Genomic DNA, 15,619 nt, shown 5'->3' on the forward strand with positions numbered 1-15,619 from the left:
GGCAAAATCACTGTGTGTTCACTATTAGTGCCTCGTTTTAAAGAGAGGAAACACCACAATTTTGCCCAGCGTCCCAGATGAATTTATTTGACAACTGAAATTAGTTTTGAATATTGCTCGTTCTCATTCCTGTTATTTTAAACCAAGCTCTATTTCTGATTTAGACTCAGAAACATGCCCACTTCACGTAAAAATTATGTAAGAACAATCAGACTTTAGGTCTGATAATCTGTGGCTATTATGTACCCATGGAAGTTAACCCTTCTTGCTCCTTGATTTTAAAAGTTTCATTGCAGTCCTGTAGCATCAGCTTCCCCTGTATTAGTTTTGCTTACCAAGCATCATAGTCATCAGCACAGTGGTCCTTCTACAGCTGAGAGACCACGCTCTTTAGAAAATAAGCACGAAGAAATACATGGCACTCAGTTCAGTGAACTGGCGAATTTGGCAGGATGTTCACCCAGATATTTGAATTATGGTAGTTCCAGTCCCCTGCAATCCTTGCACTGTTTTCCTTACCTGTCTAGGAGGTTTTCAGCATCTTTTTCCCAGTTCCCATGTGAATTCAGTTTCTTCATGGGATACTGCCTCAGACCAAAGGCTAAGCTAGGTTTGTTTCCTATCTCTGAGTGAGGTCAGTAACAGTATTTCAGGAAAAAGTATTTTTAAAGAATAGGACAATTATAGACTGATTTTATTGTAGTAGCTTCCAGGTTCTGGAAGGCAGTAGTTTGGAGGAACTTCCTGAGCCAGGCAGTGTATCCACTTCCTTTTTGATAGTTACCAGTAGACAAATTTTCCATGAACTTATCTAACCCCACATCTTAAAGCCATTTTTACTTTTGGCTAATCTAAAAATCAGTGAATCCTACAACCGATCTGTGATAAGTGAAGAGCTGCTTCCTGTCGCTGCTCCGGAATATATTATCTCATCATTTCAATGAGCACCCTTGCTTATTAGAAAGTCAGAAGTAGTGAACAATTGGTCCCTATTTACTGATTATTTGTAATAAGCATTTACCATATCAACCATCAGCCATTTCTTTTCCAAGCTGAGGAGTCTAGGTCTACTTATTCCCTCCTTGTAAGGGAGCCACCCCGTGCCTCTGTTCCTCCTGGTTGCCAATCTTGCTACCTTTTCTAGTTCTGCTATCTCCTCTTTAAACGGGATGACCAGAACTGTATGCAGTAGTCAAAATGTAAGCACAGCATGAATTTGTGCAGTGGGTAATGGTTTCTGCCTTAGTTTTGTTTCCTGACATATGTTGTATATCACTTTTATCTTTATAATTTAGTATTTTTCTCCGAATATTCTCCCCTCCCACCCTTTGCCTTAAATTTATTTCTCGAAAATCAGGTGCGTCACCCCATGCCCTGCTTACCTTTGTCTGCACAGTGAGGGAAATCAGTCCTAAGTCAATTGTGTGAATTCCTTTCATGTTGTACCCCTGCAACAAACGTGCAGTTTGCTGCCCCTAGTCCATTATTTATACCCTAGCTTTTTTCCTGCTGGTTTTCTGCTTGTGGAGTAACCACGCTTCTCTTTTCTCATTTCCGCCCGCGCAGGATGACAGCACTAGCCATAGTGACCACCAAGACCCCATCTCGTTAGCCGTGGAAATGGCAGCGGTAAACCACACCATCTTGGCATTGGCCCGGCAAGGAGCCAACGAGATCAAGACAGAGGCTCTAGACGACGACTGATACGAAGAAGGGGGAGGGTCAGAGCGAGAAGTAACTTAGTTTTAGACGTAGCACCTTAGCAGACTTTCCTCGGTCCTTAATATGTGTTCTTACAGTATAACTTTGCAGTTTCTTGTACGTCAGTTAGCTGTTAGGGTCTTGTTCTGTGAAGATGGCATGGTGCCCTCAGCCTTTGCATATACTCTCTCAGTATTAATTCCCAATAAATAATCAATCAACCAACCAACCTCCCTCTCCCAGCCCCAGTGGCTAGAAAAATCTTGCTGCTCTGTCTTAGCATTCAAAGTGCTTCCAGGTATTTTAGACAGTCCTCAATTACAAGTCTTAGGCTACACTTAAAATCTTGGATACCCTTAGAGATTGTGTAAAAATAGTCTGTATGCTTTTCCTTCTCTGAGACTGAAAGGATGCAAGCTGAGGTAGTGGCACAGGGTCGATGGACACCAGATTGGGATTATCAACAGAGAGTAAAAAGAACACTAGAAACCCCACTTCAGCATGGGAATAAATGATTTCCAGCTGCAATAAGCTGTGCCTCACTGGTCATACAGTGACTTGATATACTTTTGGGTGCTGTGCTGAGAATGTCCATTGGAAACACATTCACATATTTTGGTTGATGTTCACATATTCAACACAGACATCCTCTGCTCTCACAAGCTGCGTGGCTTAGTGGATAAGTACTGCCTTCTGCCTCTGGGACCATGATTGAAGCCCAGCCTGGGATCATATGAAAAATGAGCTGAATGTCTAATGGACAACAGTCCACTTCTCAAAACCACTATTCATTGTTTGGCATGGCTAGCAGTGCCTGCTCAGAAGAGGTCTAGACTCTATTGATCTGTCACTAACAAGTTCACTTTTTATTCTTCCTCTCACCTTTTCTGTCCCCACCCTACTCCCCTCTCCACTTTGCCACTTTCAAAAGCAATGTTTTCCAGGAAGGTATTAAGGTCATGAAATGGGTGAGTGAATTTTTACAGGTCTGTGTAACTAATGCCTACACCCCAACTAGCCTGAAGGGTTATTGGAGAACTTTTGCATCTGACCTTTGCTAGTTAACCATCATAGCATAAATATTCTCCTAAATATGAACTTTTGTATTTGCTTAAAGGCAGGAGGATCTCTTACCTGAGAAATGGGGTGTGAATGTTTTGTGTTCTCTTTACTCTGTCCTTGTTAAGATGTGAGAAAGCTATACTGCTACGAGCAATTTAATTAATAATTGGAAGCCATACTGATAATGGATGTGGTAATATTTGTAAAGCAAACCTACTTTAAGTAGCAGAAACTAATGGAATTGTTTTCCTTGATCATATGTAGCACTTTTGTTACTTTTTTCTTAAAGATATTTATATTTGATAAGTCTTTTTTTATCATTTGAGAATTCAAAATGCCAAACAGCAAACTTGCATTACAGAGTCACCCTGCGATCACCTTGTCATCTAGTATCTAAATGATGAACTGTGTGTGCATCTAAGAAAATTACATCTGCTGGCATTGTGTGGAAATGATCTCCTGGCATCCTGATAAAATGATATGTTGCTGCCGGTAAGAGGAAACATTTCAATGGAAACAGCACGGGAAGTGTTAGAGACGGGCAGGACTGTGTTACGTTTAAAAAAGAAAAAAAAACTATGTAAATTTTTGTATATAGATATATAAAAATTTGCATAGTATTTCCACAACATTCCATTTTTTACGTTTACGTGGGAATAGCTTAAGAGGGGAAAATAGCTTAATTTTGAAGGATGGTCTTCCTTTTTCTCTCGTCCACTTCTGAAGGTGGAGGGGATGAAGGGAAGTTGCAATTACTTGGTTTGTTCTCATCCTCCCTCCCTTCCTCATGCATAGCTCTCCGATAGCATTGTGAATTCCTGAAATGTGGTTCCTCAGCACGTTTTTAGGCAGCCTAAACCCCTTCAAGGTGTAGGCTAACTAGATCATCTTTACATCTGTTAATCTTGCAAAAATTGCTTAGGTAAGTGTGGAGGAGATTTTGTGCTTTCAGAGGGCACAGAGTTGGCACCTCTTTGTCTCCGTAACTTCGAAGATAAATAGGTAGAGCTTGGCCTCATCTTTCATTTATGGATTTCATTGGAAAATTTATGTGCTTTCCTTAGGTATAGATCACTGAGGCAGAATGAAGCCGTCTTTTTCTGTTTTATTGCAGTTCTTGAGTAGGCAAATTCGTAAGTAGCATCAGGGCAGACTCAGGAAAAAAAGGAATTGGATCAGCTACCATTGCACCATTCTAGTTTTTTACTTAACGTGTGTATGAATGTTTTGGTACTAAGGAGTGAAAGGACGGGAGGAGAGCTTTTCTTTCTATTTTTGCACAGCAGAATGATCGAGCAAACTATAGCCTTAGTGGAATTTTACCTTCTTATTCATACTACAGTCACACACCAAGCTGACAAGCAACATCCACGATTTATAGTAAGGAGATTTTAATAATCGATGGCCTCTTTATGTTGGGATTGCCACCACCATTTGTTCTGGCTGTTTCATTTTAAAAAGAACAGGCTCAAACTGTTGGACAGCCGCAATTTTAAAAGAATTATTGCTTACTATAGCATCTTAAAAAAAAAGTCATTGTTTCAAGCACTGCCTTTTTAAAGCAATAGGAAAGAATAAAAATAGTACTAAAATATCCATGTCCTGATTGTTGGTCCATGTGATGCAGGATCAAAGTAACACCACTAAAATTGTACGTCTGTACCATCTGATGTAGAATAATCTGGCCTTAATTCTGTCTGTCAGTGTCAGGTAGCTGCTGGTCTCATCATGCATCAATATCCAATATGAAGGTTAAACAGATAAACCACTTATGAACAACGGGAGATTGCCAGATTCTCCTTGTCTGTAGCTTCCAGGTATATATCAGTTTGCTGCTCTCCCCCAGCATCCTCTCACCAGAGGAAATAACAAATGACTTAACTAGGCAATTAGTTGTCCTAAAAAAAAAAAAAAATTTAAAGATTTCCATGGCATGTTTCATTTTTTTCACGTTGGTTTGCACCTGTCTACAAAAGGTACGAGGAAAGAGTGAGACATCAGGATGCTCACGGCAGCCTATTTCCTTTAGGAAATGATGGACAATTTGGAAAATTGATGGAAAATTCAGAATCAGAAATTTCTGATGGAAAATTCAGAATGGACAATTTGCAGTTGACTAAATATTTTCTGGTTTGACATGAATTAGCCTAAATGGAACAGATGCTGGTGCGATGATTTCAGAAGAACTGCACCTTGATTAGATCTAGAGTAATTGGGAGAACTGGTGGAGTAGACTTTGTTCTAGGTTTTCTGCTGTAGTATGGGAAGTTGTCTTTGTCTTTCTGGATCTGGATTTTCTTGATAACTGAGCCTGTTTAGTTTTTTTGTCTGTTTTGTAGCATTGCAATTCACTGGCAGTTTGTTGTAGCCAACCAGGAGTTACTGCAGTTCATTCTCACGTGGATTCCCTTGTAATGGATCTGGTGGCAGGCTGGATCTACCTTTTTGTTCTGTGAATAGAGAAGAAATCTTTCAATATGCTTCTTTTCTGTGATGGGCACAGATTGCTTTTAACTTTGTAGGGTAAACTTTGGCTGTTATTTTGTGGCCGATAAAGTCCTTATACTTGAGTTGTTGTCTCTAACAGTCTTCTTAACACAACAATTTCTACCTCTACTTCTTTTTTTGGTTTTGTTTCGAATTCTCCATGTCTTTTTCCTGAAGTATGAGATCCCAGATACTTACAAAAGCAGTATGAGTTGGAAAAAAATAACATACAAAAACATACAAAAAAATAGGAGCAAACAGACATATTATCCATTGATGTCCTAGAGTTGTAGAGCCATCTAATACACTATAAGCATAGATACTGGTCCAGCATGATCCCATTACTCATACGTTGGACGTGAACAAGTTGGTCATGAGTTAGCAGCGTGCCCTTGCAGCAATTAAGGAATCTCATTAGGAAGAGCTGTCAGCAGGTCAAGGAAAGTGATTAGACCCCTCTGTTCATCATTTGGGAGAGCACATCTGGAGTATCGTGTCCAGTTTTGGACAGGAGTGAGTCCATCGTAGGGCTGCTGAGATGTGAGGGCCAGAGCGCATGTCACATAATGAGTGTTGAGAGAGCTGTTTTTTTTTTTCAGGCTGTTCTGGGGAGATCTTATTTTGCTTTTGAACTGTCTTAATGGGTAGTTTTAGAGACAACAGAGCCAGGCTCTTCTCAGAGGTGCGTAGTGAAAATATTAGGGGCAGTGGGCTCAAATTTCCATCAGGAGAATCCCAGATGAGTATAAAGAGAAATATTTTCACACTGAGAGTGCTAGAACAATGGCCCAGAAACGCAGTGGAAACCACGTCCTTGGGGATATTCAAAACTCAACTGGACAAGACTGGGGATTGGATTAGAGACCTCCAGGTCTCTTCTGCCCTAATTTATTCTATGGCTCTGTGTAAGCCTGCTCAGGTCAAGGAGTTTGATCCATATGTGTTCACTTGTTTAATGAAATTCTGTTAGCTTGTTTGTTTTTTTTTTTAATTCTTATTTTTTATTGTGCCTATTCATAAAAAGTTATCTTATGTATTCTCCTAATAGAGATGAGCTTTATTTGCAGGGTCTGGCTACAGGTTCTAATCAAGCCATAAATCAAGTAATAAATGTCATTAATTATTTGCTCTGTTTACACAGTTCTTCAGGGATATTTTAATGATTTTGTTTGTTTCATTGGCTTACATCAAACTGGTAAGTTCTCCATGTTTTCGTAACACTTGCGCTGCAGATTCCTTTTTGCCTTTGAGAGGATTTTTCATTGTCTTGCTGCTGTGAGTGTAGACTTGAAAATTTTCACATAGCTGAACATATTAGAGGAAAAAAAATATTTAACTTAAGCCCACTGGTGACTACTATGATAAGCTAGAAATTTTTGGTTCAGTAGATCTTTAAAGAAGATCTGGTCTGGTATGTTAGATCATCTATACTTAGAGCCTTATGTTATTTCCTTAAGTGTTTGCTGTTGGCCACTGCTAGGAAAAAAAAAAGAAAAAAACAGAACAACAAAAATATACTCTACTAGACAGATTTTAGGTCTGATTTAGATGCTATTTTGAAAAGAACTCATGATGGTGTTTGCCAATACGGAACAGCACAGAATCATTATCCCAAGCATGACTCCTGCCTTTAATGTGCAGAGGAACATGGAGATGAGTTCAAGATTTTCAGTTCCCCTACGTGGTGTAATGGTTTTCCTTCACAATGAGTTGCTGCTTGCAAAGAAGTAAAATGAAAGCATCATACTGGCCTTTCACCTGGGTCATTGAGTCATGCAGAGATGCATGGCAGTTGTAACAGGATTTCATAAGGAGAAGGTTCTTTATTTTTTACGTAGATAAAACCAGCAAAATTGGTAAGAGTTTTCAAAACTCAAAAATGCTGCCCCTAATGCATTTAATACAGGATTTTGTTTCACTGTGTGTAATTTCAACACTGTTGCAAATCTGGATTCACACATTTCTCTGTAAATTACTAAGATTCAGAGATAGATTTTGCCCAAAGTACTGTGGGCAAACTGTGGATGTTTTTTTTTGTTTGGTTGGTTTTTTCCTTTCTTTTCTTTTGGATATATATATACTTTTCCCCCATTTATCCCTGGAATTCTCCTTATTTCAGATAATAATTTTCTTACCATAAGGTTTCTGTTCCTCTTCCTACCCCAGCCACATCACTGTGTAGCCCTCATTCCCCAGGGTTCATCAGCTTTTTTCAAGTTCGTTGGATAATTACCAGCAAATTCTACTTTTTTATGTCAAAATAAACTTTGCTTCTATTTTAGACAGGGCTTCCCACCCAAGTAGCTCTTGCACTCTTTGAAGTTACTTGACTTGGTAATATTCTTTTGAGCGAAATCTTAAGCTTGTAGGCAATAATCTTGAGTTTAGTGTAGCATTTGTTTTTTGGCAGGAATTTTTGTTGGCAAGATTGGTCTTGAAAAAATGTGCTCTGTGTCATTGACCTAACATATGCCTCTTCTTATTAGACAGCTGTAGATTGTGCGTGTGTGAATTAATGCCTCTTAGTAGGAGTATTCGGGTTTGTATCACGATACTGGCTAATTGAATGGAAGTTCATGGAGTCAGGCATTTTCACTGTGACTTCTTGGAAGGGAAGGTTGATGACCTGGCCAAAAGTACCTTGCAGTTTCTAAGGAGAAGAGTTGCAGAGACATTTCAAAATAAAACTTTCCCCCTTGGGCCTTTTTGCAGCTAGGATTTTTTCTCAGGACCTTCCTTGAGTTGGTTACTGGCCAATGGGCATTTGGCAAGCTGAAAAGCATAGCCCCAAACCCTTCGTTTTAGTTTCTGCGAGTGTCTTCTAATTTATAGGCTTTGAACTGTCCAATTAAAGATATTGCACATTAATGACACGAGGCATTCTAGAGATGGCAGCTATAAATTCAAATTTAAAATACACAAAAAATTATTTTTCTCCTTTGGGTGAAATGTGTTATAACTGCAAAAGTGGACGTGGTCATTCTGAGGGCTGTCGGTAAGCCGACAGCATTTTGATACTGGTTTTTGTCCAGCAAATACAAAGAAAATGAAATAAATGCAAGTATTCTCAGTGGCACCAGTGAAACAAATGTAAGGAGAAAAATTCAAACCTCTGAAGAGTTGTTCATGGCTAACCTTGGCCTTAGGTTTTGCCACATAAAAATAGCTTGGGATTGTTTGGGCCTGTTTTCGCGCAGGTGATGCAGTAGCTATGATGGCATTGGCACCGTTACAGCAATCGGGACAAACTGCTCTGCTTTTGGTAAGGTCACATACCCTGTGAAAATCCAGGTCGTACTTTAGCTTGTACTGATTGGGGAAAGTAGAGAAATACATTTTGCTCTTTCAAGATACCATCTGTGATGTCTGCGAGGTGCTTATCGGCGTAGTAGTTGGGCGGTATGTCAAGGATTTGCCATTTTAGGTCTGGTTGGTGAAAACTCCCCAAACTCACTTTAAATGCCCCTTTTAATCAGGCTGAAGAAGAAAACTGACTAACTGTGTTGGCTGCTGTCATGCTGGGCTCTTCCCAGTCCTTCCCAGTAAGCTTTGGAGTGCTCTGGCCACCAGCTTCAGCACGAATGAACCAAATCCATGGCGCTGGGGTGAGCTGCGCGATGGCCCTGCCGTGCTTCTGTATGTGCCGTGCCACTCTCAGATGGCTTGGCAGGCTCTGCACCATTCATTCCCTCTCTTCCCTCTCCTGTTAAATGGAAGCGGGTGTGTTCTGCTGATCAAAACATCCAGCATGCTTCTGCTAAATCCTTTCAAATCGCAGGCAGGGTAATTGGGATGGGTAGATAAATGCCTAAGTGTATGGCAGCGAAAGTAATGGCAGGTCTTTTGAATGACTGGGTGTCCTCCTGACATGTAATTAGCTGCTTTAGAAAGATGTGGATTGGCATGGTCATAATTAAAAGGATTTCTGTCTTTCTGTGATTGAAAACAGAAGATCTTCTTCCCCCTAATTCTCTTTAATACCAGCGTTATTAGTGACACTTGGAACAGCTACTTCGTAAACTTAAATAATGACCTGCTCCCCACGGTACCTTATAGCAGCAGGGACTGAAACTGAGTTTACTTTTCTATGCAAAGCTGATTCTCCTATTTTTCATGGTTTTGGTGTGTTTTTTTTTTGTTTTTTTCCCCCCGCATGTTTTTGTACTTCTCCTTGGTGAGTTTTAGAAACAAAACTAACATTTAGTTGCGTGACAGTGTGATTGCAAATTACCCAGGTTTTTGAGCAGCTCTTCTTGCTTTGCCACTTGGTTGTAGAGTTGTTTTAAGGAAGATTAGCCATGGTCCAGGCCTCCACTGAATTACTGGTGCTGTGTTTTGACCCTGCCTGCAGGTGGAGAGTACCGATTGCACTGTTAGCCTCCTGTTCCTGAAGCGGAGAATGTAGCTGGCTCTTTTGTGCCACTTGACGTCATCTTTTGTAGTGTCTCAGTTCGAAAGCCTTACCAGCAGTCATTGCCAAGTATGTAGCTGTGCTGTCCTGAAGCTCTCTGCTGTCTCCTGTTGTGCTTAGCATGAGGTGGTGTTAGGGGCTAACTCACCTTTTTCTTAAGAAATCTCTAAGGAGCCTGCAGCTGGATAATTGCCTCAAGAGTATTCTGCCATACAGCAGGAGAAGAGCTGTGGTGATGTCCTGTAGTTAATTACACCATCATCTTTCTGTGATACATTGCCAGATTCTGAAAAGGCATCTGTTGTAGGGTGTTAGGTGCCTTTCTATTCTGTTTTTCTGAAAAACGGTATCTGCCAATCAGTCTCGAGCACTGCAGAGCCTGCCTGTAAACTTTTTGACCATATTTTGCTATAGTGCTATTCTCCTGCTGTAGCTACTTATCAGATGAGTTTCTGAAGCTTTTCGGTATTTAAAGGTGCATATATAGACTCCTAGTCACATTTAGAAAAGTCAGCATGTTCCTAGCTTCAACGGATTTGCAAAGGAGTTAGGAACTTAACTTATTTAGGCTCTTATTTAAATCTTTCGGTTACTTTTCAGCTTCTTTGTACCGAAATACTTCTGCAAATCTCATCCCTTGTCGCTGTGGTTCAGAACAGATTTATGGGTCTTGAGTACTTGGTTCTTCCAGCACTGTTAGCACTGGTGGTACTTACTCACAGGAGCAATGGTAGGAACTTCTTTCCTAGGACAGAAATTCTGGGGTGTTGACGTGCTGCTGTCACCAGCCTCGATACAGCTTCCTATCCTTCTTCTCACCCCTTCTCCTGAACTAAAGTCTTCCATTCTATGGCAAGATGGCATATGTAGCTTAAATAACCCACCTCCGTAATTAAGAGGTTGACTTCAGCCTTCTGAGATGTATTTTACATCATTGGAGATTTAAAAATACATTTTACTTACGAAGTTTATCTGTCAAATTGCTCAAGGAGGACAAAGACTTAATGAAAGCAAATTATTAATTAATACTTCTTGATATATTACAGTAAGAATATTGAGCATATATTCCATTCCTCAAAGCACATTTGACGTTGGATTTTTTTGCCTGTTGGCTGATAACACTGCTGCTATCTCTCTTTGACAGGACTGTAGTGACAGTGCTGAAAACATCATTCAGGAGTTAACCAGAGCCAGGGACTCACAATATCAATTCACTGTCCAGTTTTTCCTATACAACAGCGCAAACCTTTTCATTTATACTTCACGGCAAGTAAGCAGATCTTTACAAGACCAAACGGCATAGACGCTCCCCTGGCACATTCCAGCTGCCTTCTGCTCAAAAGGTCTGATGAAATTTTGGAGTGGAAAGTAGCAGTGAGAACATTTCACCTTTCTGCATTGAGTAGGCTGCTCTGAGTTTAGATGGAGCTACACTGGGTTCAGCATGGCAAAGGGGAAATGTGATGCTGAGAAAGACTAGGTGCGCCGTGCAAAGTGTGTAATTACTGGTTGAGAAAGGTAAACATCTTGGACGCTTTATTGGCGAGATCTTGGAGGTCTCTTCCAACCTAGATGATTCTGTGATTCTGTAAGATAGTTGAAGCAGCTTATTAAATGCTCTGACATATCCAGCGTATGTTTCTTTGGCCAAGGCACACCTTATAGCATTATGAGGAGCTGCTGTTGGAATTTGAGACGTGCTTTTCTTCTGTTTGTCATAGGGGTAGCTGCCTGTCACTTTAGCTAAGCACACAGCTGCTCACTGGGCAGTAACAGTTTAATTCTGCCTCTCTTCCTTTCCTTTAGAGCTCTTTCAAGTCACAGCCCTGTTTCTCCAGGTGTTTGGAGACAATAAATACTATCTGAGATTAGGGAATAGATCCTCCCATTTGCAGAGCTACTAGAGTTTACTCCAGTTGAGAATTGCCCCTAGATTTCAACAACACTCAGTTAATTCCTGCTAAGATTTACAGCAGAGCAGGAACAAAACTGTCCTGAGGTTGCATTGTCAGTAATTCAATTCAGTGAAACAAGCTTGAAAATCAGGCTTCTGATTAGGAGTAAAGAAGTCAGTGAAGTATCCATGGACATGAAGAAGGCATTTGTAAATGTGTTGGGGTGGGAAGTCTGTTTATGTTTATAAATCCTTAGGGGATTTTTTTTTTGCATTTGGAAGGGCAGGATGGTTCATTCATCCCACTGGATGAAGACAGAGTAGGAGGTTTGCATCAGACATTTGAGAACCCACGTGATAAGCAGGATCTCCTTGTAGGTGATAGACTGGTCCCTTCTGGCCTTAATTGTAAAACTCTGATTCCAAAGAGGTAGACTTGTCTTCTACTCTTACAGTTATAACCTGTTCTTAGTATTTAATCGTTTGTAGAGATTTGAGTACTAGAGGGGTTCTCTGCAGTACGAACTTCTTTTAAAAAGTATGACTTTCCATCAGAGAACATGTTGTGCCTTAAACCACGGGAAGTTCCAGTTATGTATGATAAATACCTTTTTACACTTTGTACTTCTGCCATAATGGGAATCAAACAAATGTAGTTTTGATAAAAGGTGGTTTATGTATGCTGCTGTATTACTTAGATTTGCTTCAGTATCTTACAGATTCAGTGTATCTGTTCTACTGAGACAGCGATACATCCTCCCAGCCTTGTCGAGCAGCTATGGTAGCTCTGGAACGGCGTTACTCTGTTCAACCTTTGTATTTTGCTTCTCGTGTAAAAGCAAAAAAGAACCCAACCAAAAGCCAGACCAGGTCAGTCTGAATTTCTAATCCTAACTTCTTTGTTGCTATTCTCTATATTAGACATCTGGGTACATGAATTCCAATTGTTAAGGGTACCTTGCGATGTTTTCTATTGTTACCTGGTCAGATTCATCGTAAAATTATTTAATATGAAAAAACGTTGATCAGTCATGACCATTTCCTGTAGCTGCATTGCCTCGAGCAACTGTTTTTACAAATGCTTTTATCAATTGCCAGAGCGCTTCAAAAATATCACAGCCACCAGAAGGCGTCTTGCTGAACTGATGTCTCCTCCTGAAATTAGTTCTTACACTGAGCCTATGCTTCCCTGAAGGAATTCCAGATGAGTGTTTTGAGTTACACCTCCTTCCATTGCTCTAAGCCATTCACTTTCTTCTGAAGCCAATTCTTGTTGGTACCGAATTTCACACATTTCTTTCCCAAACTTTAGTTGTGTTGCTTCATAGAGATTATTTCTTCTGTCTTTCATCCAAGCTCCTTCTCGCCTCGGTAATCCATTTTACCTGGTTTACCAATGGTTTTTTTACACTGATGTGCTCTAACCTGAACCCAGTAGTCATATAGTCTCTAACTAAGTAATATATATGATTTCTGTGCTAATAACAGAGCCATCCAGTACTGAATTTTAGGTTTGGTTCCAAATCTTTTGAAAACTTTTGAGCTTTTTGCTCTACAAAAGACCTTGGGGTTTTTCAGCATGGTTAGCAGCACTCCTCCCTTCCCTCCTTTTAGTTTTGATCCTTAGGTCAACAAATCAGGGACAGAGTAACTTCTAAGTATAATCTTTTTTCATTAGTGTTGGGGCTGTCTTTTTTACTGGGAAGACTGGCACTGCGCCTTGCACTTCAGTAGATGTTCAATGATATTCTAGCAAATTAACTTGGAAAAATACAGGTATTTCACAGATGTGGCCGTTCTTCGTAACACACTAATTTGACATTTCTTGCACAGTTAGAGTGCTCAGGTTTATCCGTTTGGTTTTGTTCCCTGTGCTAGTTGTTGGATGTTGCCTCTCCCACTCTTGTTGGGACTAACCGGTTGCTTTCTGTGCCCCTTTTCCCCTTTCAGAGTCTTTGTTGACTTCTGCCATTTGAATTTCATCCCTTTTCTCATTCTTCTCATTTCCTCTACAGGCACTTTATTACCTTCGCAACATCAGGCGGTGTATTTATAGTTAGGTGTTTTCTAAATTCTTTTAATACTTTAGTCCAAGTCATCGCAGATTCACCTTTCCTTCTGCCTATTAGATGGTGCTGTATCAGTTGCCTACTTGAAGTCCAGATACCTATTGTCCATAGTGAAGTATGAACATGAAACATTTTCCAGAGTCCACTCTGACCATTTAAAAAGAAAAGAGTTCATATATTCAATCCTTTTACAGCAGGCTTTTACTTGAAGCCTCCTATGTGAAAAAAATGTAGTTCCAAGTGTTGGACCGTGGTTAACAGAGGTAGTAGCAATTTCTTTCCTTTAATTTTATTTTGTCTTGCTTGCACTTACTGTTGGAAGCTGGATTAATTGATATAGTTAGTGTGTTGTTGCCTGCTTTTTTACTGCAAGGGTTTGGGACAGGATGCACGGATTTGCATAGCCTCGCCAAAGGGGCTGTGTACTGGTTGTCACGGCGTTCAGCCAGGGCTGGGGATCACCTGTGGCAGCCACAGTTGCTTTTTAATTTTTTTTAAAGTTGTTTTAGATTTGAAGGTGATTAGAGAAACTTGAAATGAAATGGCTTTTCCAAATAGATACAATAATGAAAATAGATTGGATTTCGATCTGCCCGTCTTTCAGCATTATCCACTGAATTTTCTCTTTCTCTTTGCCTTTTGCATACGTTTAGACAACATGTGGAGACTTGTGCTACCTGAAGCTTTTGACTCGTTTCTAGATTCTCTGGGGTGAGAGCCCCGTTGTTCTTTGGAGGGGGGACAGATTTTCCATGTCATCACCCGCTGCAGTACAAGACTTTTGGATCTAGCCGTGGTGTAAGCAACATAGTTCCATATCTCATCAGCAGCCGACCCTCCTCGTGTTGCCGTCAGGGTTGTTCTTGGAGGCGAAGGGCAGTGCTGGCTCAAACCAGTACAGGTGCTCAGCGCCACTGGTTGGGACTGGGAGAGCCCCATGCCTCTCTGGAAGTCGGGTGTCAGCTCCAATACGATAACGTGCTAGCACAGTGCCGCAGGACCACCGCAGAACAGGCTTTTTACCTTAAAGATAATACAGGAATAACAAATCTAGGCTAGATATAGTTCAACAGCAGTTCTATCAGAGGGTGACAAGTAAAAGTCACTTGTGTCCGTGGGGAGCACTATTTTCTTGACGGATTGCCTTGGCTGTCTCCCTCTTGGTCTCTACGATCTTCCCAAGGCCCGTGAAAGCCCAGGAAGTGTGAAATATGTGCAGTACTTTTTTAATTATTTTTTTTTTTCTTAGTGTCAATTAAAAAAGTGCCTAAGTGAGTAACAGGACTCCAGAGTGAGCTGGAGGAATAGGATTAGACCTCATTTCCCTCTTAAGAAACGAGCCCTCCCTGCAGTCCCTCCGCACGTGAGGCTCCCGAGGAGCAGCAGGGATCCGGAGCCCCGCAGAGCCTGGCTGGAAAGAAATCTCCACTCCTTCCCCGTGCTGCCCCCCTCGATTTTCAGCCTAAAACTTGTTGGCGGGGAACTCCTTAACAAATCTTGTTCCTCAGCCAAACCTTAGCAATCTCCAGTTTGGGGTGGACGGGGAAGAGGGGGAAGCTTGGAGAGAATTTGGTAGGAAGCTGCCTCTTGGATTACAGATGCAAATAGCTTCATGCATTAATCATGCATCTCTGGATGCCCGTACGTCTGAGATTCTGGGTAGAAGTGGCTAATATCCATATTTAATCACCCCGTTTTGGAATCACAGAGGCAGTTTCTTCCTATATTCTTAATTATTTCTAGGCTTATAATAGTGGCACCTGCTAAGCGTTTTTGTCAAAGTAATTTAACTGTTGGCAGGTGGTTATAATTTTGTAAACATACAGGAGAATTTTATGTGGGTAAAAGAAAAGATAGATATCGATGCTAGTTTAAAAAATCGCATTAAAGAATTTCTTCTGACCATAGTAAAAGGAAATAAAAATAACAGAACACTATTAAGATGTATTAATACCACTTAAGGATTCCGAAAATGAAAGCAATCCATATGTAGAT

The 15,619-nt window shown here is 40.6% G+C and overlaps 1 protein-coding gene across 30 annotated transcripts in view; it reads left to right on the forward strand.

Annotated features, from left to right (window-relative positions):
• HMBOX1 (homeobox containing 1) overlaps window positions 1–8,330 on the forward strand; it is a 107,746-nt gene extending 99,416 nt beyond the window's left edge. For 29 of the 30 annotated variants that reach the window (XM_035563560.2, XM_035563564.2, XM_035563554.2 and 26 more), the window contains one exon: window positions 1,567–8,330. In XM_035563560.2, coding sequence (XP_035419453.1) covers window positions 1,567–1,704 — 138 coding nt within the window. In that variant the 3' untranslated portion in view covers window positions 1,705–8,330. The remainder of the gene's footprint in view (window positions 1–1,566) is intronic. The other variant, XM_050709662.1, reaches the window with a different exon arrangement.
• Window positions 8,331–15,619: the final 7,289 nt, after the last annotated feature.

Source organism: Cygnus atratus, chromosome 3, assembly GCF_013377495.2.
Source record: "Cygnus atratus isolate AKBS03 ecotype Queensland, Australia chromosome 3, CAtr_DNAZoo_HiC_assembly, whole genome shotgun sequence".
Lineage (NCBI taxonomy): Eukaryota > Metazoa > Chordata > Aves > Anseriformes > Anatidae > Cygnus > Cygnus atratus.